The following is a 10,864-nucleotide window of genomic DNA, read 5'->3' on the forward strand; positions in this document are numbered from 1 at the left end:
CGGCCTCCCAGCCCCAGCTGCGGCCCCCGCACTCCGCCCGCGCGGGCTGAGGACTACTGGCCCGCTGCCGCTGCCCCTGCCCCTGCCAGGTGCGACCGCGGGCACCATGGACGCTCCGAGCCCTGGAGAGCGCCCGCTGGGACTGCACGGCTCCGGCCGGGGACCACTGCGAGAGTGGGGCGGGGGAGGGGGCCAAGTTTGAAGTAGAAAAGCCGTGGAGAGACCGGGGAGGGGGAGGGTTAGAGAAACTGAGGCTCCCAGAAAGCCTGCTGGGGCGAGAGACGACTGAGACCGGGACAGGAGGCTAGAGACCATTGAAACAAGGGCAGAGACTGGACATACAGAGTTGCCCAGCGACTGACCTGAGGCATGGGGCAGACCCGGATTTTGTGCAGCATTTTAAGAAAAAGTATGCATATGGTCCCCGTGAACACATAGCTAGGGCCCCTGCCAGGGCCTTGGAGGGCCTTGGAGGCTGAAGTTTTGCTACTTTCCTGCTAAATCCGCCGCTCAGATCTACAGAGACTGGAAAAAGAGACACTCAGGCATGCAGAGATGCTAAGAGACAGAGATTTGGGTGCAGAGACTGAGAAATGGAGGTGGTGGTGACTAAGACACTCAGCCCTTTAGAGACGCTGAAAGGCTAAGCAAGACTTGGGTGTACAGGAGACAGAGATCCAGGTAGTGGAGGCCCCACTGGGAGAGAGCCGGTCAGAGATACAGAGTTATGTATCTGTATCAAACATAAAGAGACCAGCCTAAGTGTGCCTGACACAAAGATGTTGAGTGGAGCCAAGCTAGGCACAGAGACTGTAAGTTACTGGAGGTGGAGAGACCTGGGTGCACTGACAGTTCCAAGTCAGACCCTGAGAGATCCAGGCCTTTAAAGAGTGGGAGACAAGGCTGTGGGGAAAAGAGACTCAGCTAACCAATCCCCCATGAGGCAGAGGACCTAAGTCAGTAAGACCAAGATCAAGAAGTAGCCTCATGCATGCACACAGCCACCAAGACAGCCTCAGCTTATTTTTAAACTCTAATCTTGGAAGAGCTGCTTCAGCCCTGGGGGACCCAGGGTGAATGAACTGTTCCTCTCCTGTCCCCAGAGCAGCTGCCGGATCCTATTCCCACCCCCTTTCCCCTAAACTGCTTTGACTTCCAGGCCCTGTAGGGGAGGAAGGGGGAGAGCAATTTGGGGTTGGTGCCTGGGTACAGGGGTGGGGGTGGGAGGACTTTAGTTTTCCTCCTAAGTCTCCTGTCAACTCCTGGGAGTTGGAGGAGGAATCTATTCTGATTCTGACTCACAACTGTGGGGCCTGGCCAGGGTCCTCCTGGACAGTGAGGAGGGGGGACAAAAGGGTTGAGCAGTTGGCATGGCTAATTGGAAAGGCTTCTGGTTATCTTCCAATCACAGGGCTGGCAGCTGGGCAGGAGAGCCAAGCTTTGGTATATATCCCTTGCCTTTAAAAGCTGACCACCCCCTCCACCCATTACCAAACATTTCTAGAGAGAAGGAAGAGGAAAGGGCTCCAGGCTGGATGGTAGGAGACCTGAGATCTGATACCTAAGCAATCTTGGCCATGCCCCGCCCTGTCTCTGGCCTCCTTGTGCTCCACTATAAAGTAGGAGTGATATTCTGTTCTGCTTGTCTTTTGTGGGAGCTAATGAGGTGATGGTGGGAATGTACCTTGTGGAGCGGCAGAGTAACAGACAGGTGTGTACACCTGTGTACCTGCATGAGCAGTCTTACAGTTATGCTCACTGGAGTCGCGCTGATGGCTGGTCTTGGTGGTCACCTCAGTGAGATCTACGAGGCTGGGACCTCCTATACTCTGTGAGCCTACACAGGGAATGCCCAGGTCACATCCCAGACTAGTTCCCTGACCTAGGCCTGCATGAGGCCTTCTGTCTGACCACAGTACAAGTGAGGGGCTCATAGTAAAAATGCAAACAGCTGCCATTCGCTGGGGACTTAGCTACCAAGTGCTCTCCAAAGATCATCACATGTAAACCTGATGACAATCCTAGGAGGGAGGGAGTAGCATTATCTCATTTAACTAGATGGCCAAAGAGACTCCGGGCACTTAAGTGACTTGTCCAAAGTCACAGTATTCAAATCCCAGACTTTTATTTCATAGCTCAAGCCTCTATACACTGTACACCGTACTGTTATCCAGCCGTTCTAAACTCCATTCTAAACTGTGTATGGTATGTGTGTCTAGGTTAGGTGAGGTGGAGGGATGTGTGTGTTGGTGGGATTAAGGGTTGAGAGCCATCCTGCAGATCCAGCAGTCTCCCCTGAACCTTATCCCCTTAGCAGCCAGAAAGGAATACAGGACTGGCTTCCCGCTCTCTTTCTGCCTCCCAGCCTTGCCAGGGAAAGGGGGAGGGAGAAGGATGGGCAGAGACAGGTGGGTCTTGATGGTGCCCTTCACTGTGTCCTCACCAGAGCCCAGCTGGAAAGACCAAGAGAATGGGGGATTCTGGGAAGGAAACAAGCCACACCCATACCCTATTTGGGGTTCCCCTGTCTCAGAGGTGACTGACTCCCAGGGGCGGATCCAGGGCTAGCCTGGGCCTGGAAAGATGGTTGCTACTGCCAGCCATGCCAGGAAGGAAGGAAAGGGCCCAGGGTACTCCCTGAGGGACGCTTGGCCACATACCACCTGCGTGGCCCCCTGCTGCCCAGTGGCTGACAGCCCAGGCAATCCTTATATGCCAGGCCAAAGTGGCAGGGAGAGACTGAGGAGTGGCAACCTCCACCCTACAGCATAGCTCCTACCTCAGGAGTCCCACTGTGAAGATCCCAGCTCTGGTGGCCTTCAGGCCTTGCCTGGAATGTGAGCTGGGTGTTCTCCGCTGTATGGAAGGGAAGTTTCAAACACAACCCCCAGAGGAGTCAGGGCCTTCAGGCCTGGGGCATTTACTGGCGCCTGAAGTCTGAACTCCAAGCCAGAGCAACGCTGTGGGTGAGAATTTCCCACTGGGGTGGCTGAGAAAAGGGCTTTTCCTTCAACTTGAGCCAGAACTGCCAGTCCATAGTGTCTCCTGGGGAAGAGAAGGGGGTTGGTGGGTCCCTTTGTAGTGTCTTAACTTCCCCAGAGGTTTATCTGCAGCTGTGAGAACATCTCCTTCCCATAGGTCCTGGTGGTTCCTCTCCACCACCTGTAATCCCAGCCCCTAGAGAGCAGGCCTCGAGGTGGAGGAGGCCAGGGGTAGCGAGTTCTGACTTTGGGCTGGAGACTTGGAGACTGGCTGCCGAACGAAGGGACTGGGAACCCCACTTCCCAACCGGCCCCCCCCACTCCCCATGCTCCTGTTCCAGAGGCAGCTGTGTGGATGACCTCATCCCACAAACATGCTTTGTTCCTGAGAAAATGGAAAGTGTCTGAGGTTTGGTTGGGGGGCTGGGTGTCTACAGCAGCAGCTCTCAGGGTTCCCCTGGTCCTATTCCCCACCCAAGAGGGGGTCTGACGGAGGAGAAAGATCTCCACTGGCTCCTGCCCTCGCCCTCTTCTCCCCCACCTCTACCCTAAGACTCAAACCCGAGACTCTCGCAAAAGGTGGGAAAAGGCTGTCTGTGTGGAGGGGAGAGGATCATGAAGGGGGAGCAGATCTTGGGGCCTCGAAGAGAGGAAGCCAGGAGAGGTGCCTGGCAGGAAGTAGCACGGGGCCCGTTGTCGTCTGTCTCAGTTCCCCTCTGCTTCCTCATCCATCTCATTTTCCTTTTTTTCTCCCTTTTGCTGGCAAATCTGACATCTGGCCCTCTGTGCTGCCACAGCTGCTGCAGATGTTTGCAGCCAGGGCTGCCCAAGCTGGTGTGACCTGAGACACAGCAGGGGTGGAGGGGGGTAAGGGCAGAGTGTCCAGCTGGGGAAGCTCAGCTGAGTCCAGCTTGCAGGATTTCCTTCCTGCTTACACCCTAGACTGAGCCTCTCAACTTCTTACTGCTTGGCTGATTCTGCTGGGGAGAGGAGGACGCCAGCCTCCACCATTCTTCCGGCCTCCACCATTCATCTGTCCAGCCTCCCTCTAGCATTCCATTGTTTCCTGGATGGGGGAGGGGGACAGAACAACCCCAAGCTCTCCAGTTCAGAGCTCTAGTAAAGTTTCCTTTATCTACTAGAGACCCTTTCTGGAAGTCAGGAGGTGACTGCTGCCCCCTGCTCCTGCCACCCTGGAGACAGTAGGGACACACTGGAGGCTAAACTCAGTCTGAGGCAGGAAATGAGTCACTGACCCAGGAAAAGCCCCCTCCCCCTAGATCTGCCAGGGCCTAGATAAGAAAACAACTTCTGCTTCCTGGTTTTTTCCTGACCTCTTCCCACCCCCACAGTCAAATACAGAAATAAAAATGCAAAACTCCTAGGTTCCCAGAAGCACCCCTTTCCCCATCCCTACCTGCTCTGTGTGGTATTTCCTATGCTTGGTCTCTTCTTTTTTGAATGCAAAGAGTTCTTGCCAAGGGCTAAGCTACGGCCCCTCTAGGTGACCCCTGCCCCACTTTGTGTTCCCAGCAGGGCTCACGCACATCACCACCATGAGCGAGGCATTTGACTGTGCGAAATGCAGTGAGTCCCTGTATGGCCGCAAGTACATCCAGACAGACAGTGGCCCCTACTGCGTGCCCTGCTATGACAACACCTTTGCCAACACCTGTGCTGAGTGCCAGCAGCTTATCGGGCATGACTCAAGGGTAAGGACCAGACTAGGCCTGGCAGGAGTTGGGTGGAGGCTGGTGGGAGGGGGCAAAGGATGGATCCACCAGGCTTGGGCACCAGTGCCCCTGTTGTGCTCTCCACAGGAGCTGTTCTATGAGGATCGCCACTTCCACGAGGGCTGCTTCCGCTGCTGTCGCTGCCAGCGCTCTCTAGCTGATGAGCCCTTCACCTGCCAGGACAGCGAGCTGCTCTGCAATGACTGTTACTGCAGTGCCTTCTCTTCACAGTGCTCTGCCTGTGGGGAAACTGTCATGCCTGGTATGTCCCCATCAGCTCATCCTGTCTGGAAACTGGAGTGCCTGACATCTGGGTAGTCTTTGTACATCCTGTCTGATACACACACAGACTTGACTTTGGTAGAGACCTGCACACACGGCTCATTCCTAGAAATTTAGTGTGTGCAGGATCTCTTGTGCCTGAACACTCTATGCCTGAAGCTTACTGTGCACAGGGATCAGCATCTCTGTGGCTGCACAGGTGCAGAAACTGACCAAATTGGTACCTTCCTAAGGGTTCAGTGTGGGCTGGACCATTAGGCCTTACACCTGGGCTAGTATCATGTTCGAACAGACTGACATGCTTAATACACACCTGGGGGCTTAGCATGTATGAAGACCTGCATGTTTGGTACATATAGGAGCTAAGGATGTGTGTGACTATCATGCCTGGTGCATCAGGGCTTAGTGTGTGCAAGGATTAACATGTATGGGGACCTGCATGCTTAATAGCTGTGTGATGACTCAGCATGTGTGGAGAATGGCATGCCTGGAACTTACAAGGACTTAGCATGTACTGAATCCATCATATCCAGGGCATTAGAACTTCGTGTAAGCAAAAATTTGCTTTCCTAGCATTTGTGGGCTCTTGTGTGCATGTTAAACTATCTCTTCTGGTGTATGAGGGTTTAGCATATGCCAAGACAACATGCCTATTATGTGGAGGTTTGATGTGTGTTAAGATAGTTATCTGAAACATAAAAAGGATTAATTCATGCCAAAAACCTTGTTTATTTATTTATTTATCTATCTATCTATCTATTTATTTATTGGTGCTGGAGATTAAGCCCAAGGGTGCTTTAACACTGAGCTACATCCCTAGTCATTTTTATTTTGAGACAGAGTCTTGCTGAGCTGCTAAGAGGCTCACTAAGTTGCTGAGGCTGACCTTGAACTTGGCAGTCCTTATGCCTCAGCCTCCTGAGCATTGGGATTATAAGCATGCACCACTGCTCCTGGCACCAAAACACTTTTGACCAGTTTTGGAGGCCTAGTACATACTGAACTATCATGTCCGGTGTTTGGAGAGAGGTTAGCATGTGCAATATACATTATACATAGTGGAAGTCTTGCTGCATGTTCCTGGACACCACCCTACTCAAGCCATGGGAGCAGTGAGTACATTCTGGTGGGGGCAAGCGGGTTGTGGAGCAGAGACTGAACCTCAGGAGCTTGAAACATAGCGTCTGAGTGGGACTCCTGTTCCCCACAGGCTCCCGGAAGCTGGAGTATGGAGGCCAGACGTGGCATGAGCACTGTTTCCTATGCAGCGGCTGTGAGCAGCCACTGGGATCTCGTTCCTTTGTGCCCGACAAGGATGCTCACTACTGCGTGCCCTGCTATGAGAACAAGTTTGCTCCTCGCTGTGCCCGTTGCAGCAAGGTGGGGGCTGTGCCAGTGGGCTAGGGGTAAGACCTGTTGTGGGGTGGGAATTCCCACTCCCCCCCACTGAAGGATGCTGCCCCCACAGACGCTGACCCAGGGTGGAGTGACTTACCGTGATCAGCCCTGGCATCGAGAATGCTTGGTCTGCACTGGGTGCCAGACACCCCTGGCCGGGCAGCAGTTCACCTCTCGGGATGACGATCCCTACTGTGTGACCTGTTTTGGAGAACTCTTTGCACCTAAGTGCAGCAGCTGCAAACGCCCCATCACCGGTGGGACAGGTGGGTAGAGTGCAGGCAAGGGCGTGGATGTGGTACTGGGTGAGGCTGAGGGGCAGGACTGCCCCAGATCAGCAGAGCTAACCTCCAGCCTCCCTGCAGGACTCGGTGGAGGCAAGTATGTGTCCTTTGAAGACCGACACTGGCACCACAGCTGCTTCTCCTGTGCCCGCTGCTCCACTTCCCTGGTGGGCCAAGGCTTCGTGCCGGACGGAGACCAAGTGCTGTGTCAAGGCTGCAGCCAGGCAGGGCCCTAAGCCAAGGCTCCTGGGCCTGGGCTTTCCCGAACCAGGGCTCCAGGACTTTGGCTCCTTTTCTGAACCACTTAAGACCCAGCCTCCCCCCAGAATGGGGTTTCCCCTGGGCTCCAGGATTCAGTCTCCTTACTGGTACTCCCTGACCCAGGCCCACGAATCTGGGCTCTTATGGAGCCTCTGTGATGCAAGCCCGCTTTCCAAATTTGGAGTCCAGAACTGGGCCCTCTCCCCTAAAATCAGGGTTCCCAGACCAAGATCCTTTCCCAAACCAGGGTTTTAGACTCCAACCTTCCAAACCTGGACTCTGGGCCTAGGCCTCCGTAAATCAAGACTTCTCTACATAGATTTTAGGTCTCCTACAGGTGCCGAAGAAGTCCTCAAAAGTAGGCTACTCGGGCTGACCCCACCTCCATCCTACCCCTTTCCCTAGGGCTCGTGCTCTCTGGGCAGATCAGATAACTGGTTAGAGGGTCTTAAGGTACTGAGTACTTCCCAGCCCGTGTCCACCAAGCATGTTCCCATTTTATTTTAGCTCATTTTGCCCAGAGATGGGCAGAGGGGGATTTGGCTCACCCCCCTTCCAGATTCTGCAATAAAGCAGTGTGTGGAAGCACAGGCCTCAGTGTGTTTGTCTGGGGATAAGAGGGTAAAGGAAGCTTCCTTTGCAGACTAAAGCTCTTCTAGACTTCTTGAGGGGGATGTCTGGGGACAGGCCATGGAGAGGGAAGTCTCCCCAGGAAGGAGATCCCCGCTCAGCTACCGCCCCTCTCTGACCTGCCTCCTCCCCTGCTGCTGCTGCTGGTTTTTTGTGTGAAGAAGGGAGGGATTCGGGGAGATCCCAGACGGCAGTGGGATTTCTTAGTTTGGTACACATCGCTCCCTCCACTAACCCTAACAATCCTGCATAAATCCTGCAATACGAGCACCAGGTCCTGGTCCCCAGTCTGGCCCAGACCCTCAACCCCCTTCCCCCTCTTCCCAAGGATTAGCGGGGGCGGCCCGGGAACGCTCGCGGCCGCACGTTTTTTGCCAAAAAAGGCAAGGATGCAGCTGCACGCGCCGCGGGAACATCTGGATCCGATTCCCAGTATGAATGGGTCATGGCCCCGCCCCTTGCCCCCCCCACCCCCGTGATTCAAGGGAGGAGGNGGAGGAGGCGGGAATGAGCGACGGGGGCTGTCCCCCGAAGTGGGGAGATGGGGCGGGGCGCTGCTCCACTCGCCTGGCTTCCGACGCCCCCAGCTCCAATCCCAGCGTCCCCGCGCCCCCTGCGGTTGCTGGCCGAGTTGGGCAGTCTGGCTGCCCGAGGCAGGTACGCGCCCAGGTCTACCCTGAAGCCTCCCGGGTGGAGACCCTGGACCCTGCGGGGAGAGGCCCGGCCGGCCCGCGGAAACCGCGTGATTGTTTAAATGTAGTGTAATGCGGCGGACGTTAGTTACTACGTGCATTCCACAGAGGTGGAGATGGTTCCCAGAGTGACTCGTCTAAAGTCACACAGGTAGTCCCCAGAGAGCCGGGATTCTAGTCCCCTTTACACTGTATCCCGGGCCCAGTTAGAGTCAGTTCAACAAATCTTTATGAATGCCCAACGCCTGTTTGTAATTAATAATTGTAGTTTTTACTTTTTTGTTTGTTTCTCTGTTCCCACTGGCCTGAGGACTGAGCTCCTGCCTGCCTTGTTCACCCCTCCTTCTCAGCTCCCGGCACTTACTACATGTTCAATAAATACTTGTTAAGGAAGAGCAGTCCAAGCATAGAAAACAGCTGGTGAAAGGCCTGGAGGCCTGAAAACATCTGGTGCTTTGGGGAAGCAGCAAGTAATTGCACTTGGAGGAAGTGCCAAGAGAATAAAATGGCAGGCTGAGCCCAGGTCGTGAAAAGCCAGATGCCAAGCTAAACAGACCTCACCCTGTGGATAAAGCAACCAGTGGAAATGTTTAAGCAGTGAGAGGGTCAGAGTTTTAGAGAAGATCACTCTGGCTGCAGCATGAATAACAGATTAGGGGGTTAATATGAGCAAGTCTGTTAGGACATTAGGACAGTGGGTAGTGGGAGGTCATGAGGTAGGTAGCAAGAAGGAGGGAGACAGAACTTGGTGATTGACTTGATGGAGTGAGGATAGAAAAGCGTTTAGGGGAAGGACAGATTCAGATCTGAGGCCAAGTGACAGAGAATGGCATTGCTTAGGTGATCCACCTACTTAAGAGTTAGATGTACAACTACAATACTCTTTCATTTATGTCAATATAAACATTTTTATCATTTGACATGTCAAACCCAATTTATTTTTAAATTGAGGAAGTAACATGCATATGTTAAAGAAAAACAACAACAACAACTTGATGCTGTACTTTGGGTGGATACAAAGAAAATTTCCTTCCCATACCAGATCCTCAAGTATAATTTACATACCAGATCCTTCCCATACCAGATCCCACATATAATTAAAGTATAATTTACTTACCATAAAATCATCCTTTTTTTTTTTTCTTTTTCTAATGTAGTGGGGATAGAACCCAGGGGTGCTCTACCACTGAGCTACATCTTCAGTCCTTTTCAATTTTTGTTGTGAGATAAGGTGTCTGGCTAAGTTGTGGAGGCTGGCCTTGAACTTGAGATCCTTCTGCCTCAGCTTCCAGAGTTGCTGGATTAAAAGTGTGCACCACCACACCCAGCTTAAGATTCATCCATTTGTAGTGTTTGATTCAATTAATCTTAGCAAATTTAATAGAACCACACAACTATCAACACAATTCAATTTTAGAACGTTATCACCCCAAAAAAGAAGGTGTTATTGGGTCCCTTTGTAGTCACTTCCAATCGTAACTCCAGTCATAGCAACCACTCATCTACCCTCTGCTTCCATGGATTTGCTGTTGTGTACATTTCTTTCTTTCTTTTTTTTTTTAAAGAGAGAGGGAGAGAATTTTTCAATATTTATTTTCTAGTTTTCGGCGGACACAACATCTTTGTTTGTATGTGGTGCTGAGGATCGAACCCGGGCCGCACGCATGCCAGGCGAGTGCGCTACCACTTGAGCCACATCCCCAGCCCCTGTTGTGTACATTTCATCTGTACATACACTGTGTGATTTTTGAGTTTATCTTCTTTATGTAGAATGATATTTTCATGGCTCATCTTTGTAGCATTCCTTTATTGCTGAACAATAGCCCATTGTATGTGGTACCACATTATGTTTATCCATTCACCAGCTGGTGGAATCAGATTGCATCAATTTTGTGGAGTAATGTTATGAACATATGGATATATGTTTTCATTTCTCAGAATGGATTTTTAAAAATCCATATTGGGGGTTGAACCCAGGGTGCTCTACCACTGAGCTACCTCCTCAGCCCTTTTAATTTCTTTATTTTGAGAAAAGGCCTCACTACGTCGCTGAGGTTGGCCTTGAACATGCAATCCTCCTAAATCTCCCAAGTAGTTGAGTTACAAGTGTTTGAGTCCGGCTTGCCTTCATTTTAAAAGGCTCTACAGCGTTTCACTGCCAGGATATTTTATTTAATGAGTCCCCTGCTAATGACTAGGAAGTTGTTTCCACATATGAATTTTGTTAAAAAACACCATCATCCCCATTTTACTGACGAAGACACAGAGGTTCAGAGAAGAGAAAAACGTTATCAGAGGTCACACTGAAAGCAAAAAGGTTCAAGTTCCAGTTTCCCAACTCCCATCCCTACTCTTCAATTACTCAGTCCCTGACTGCCCAGCTGGCCCCAGTAAACCACAGGAAAACCAGAGCCCGCTTATCCTCAGGTTCTTAGATTTTCTATGCCCCCTAGAGGCACCTGCGAACCTCTGGGCATCACTCCTTCACCTCACTGACCAGCAGGTGGCACTGTTGCCATCTCGGCGTCCCAGACTGAATTTCCTCCTGGTGTTCATGTTTCGAGTCCCCGAGGCACTTCCGGGATTCGCGGAACTTTGGTGTA

General features: G+C 52.1%; 1 protein-coding gene across 1 annotated transcript; it reads left to right on the plus strand.

Moving 5' to 3' along the window:
• The first annotated feature begins 28 nt into the window (after positions 1-28).
• Positions 29-7,524, plus strand: Fhl3 (four and a half LIM domains 3). The gene is made up of 6 exons (XM_015485242.2): positions 29-89; positions 4,518-4,693; positions 4,802-4,976; positions 6,207-6,376; positions 6,465-6,660; positions 6,760-7,524. Exons 2-6 carry the CDS (start codon positions 4,538-4,540, stop codon positions 6,912-6,914), a joined length of 852 nt encoding a protein of 283 aa, XP_015340728.1. The 5' UTR covers positions 29-89; positions 4,518-4,537; the 3' UTR covers positions 6,915-7,524.
• The last annotated feature ends 3,340 nt before the right edge of the window (positions 7,525-10,864 follow it).

This window comes from Marmota marmota, unplaced genomic scaffold (assembly GCF_001458135.2).
Source record: "Marmota marmota marmota unplaced genomic scaffold, marMar, whole genome shotgun sequence".
NCBI classification, from domain to species: domain Eukaryota; kingdom Metazoa; phylum Chordata; class Mammalia; order Rodentia; family Sciuridae; genus Marmota; species Marmota marmota.

Coding starts and splice junctions, on each gene's coding strand:
- Fhl3 (XM_015485242.2), top strand. CDS start 4,538: ATGAGCGAGGCATTTGACTGTGCGAAATGCAGTGAGTCCCTGTATGGC. Junction 4,977..6,206: donor TGGGGAAACTGTCATGCCTG/GTATGTCCCCAT, acceptor TGTTCCCCACAG/GCTCCCGGAAGCTGGAGTAT. Junction 6,661..6,759: donor CCCCATCACCGGTGGGACAG/GTGGGTAGAGTG, acceptor GCCTCCCTGCAG/GACTCGGTGGAGGCAAGTAT.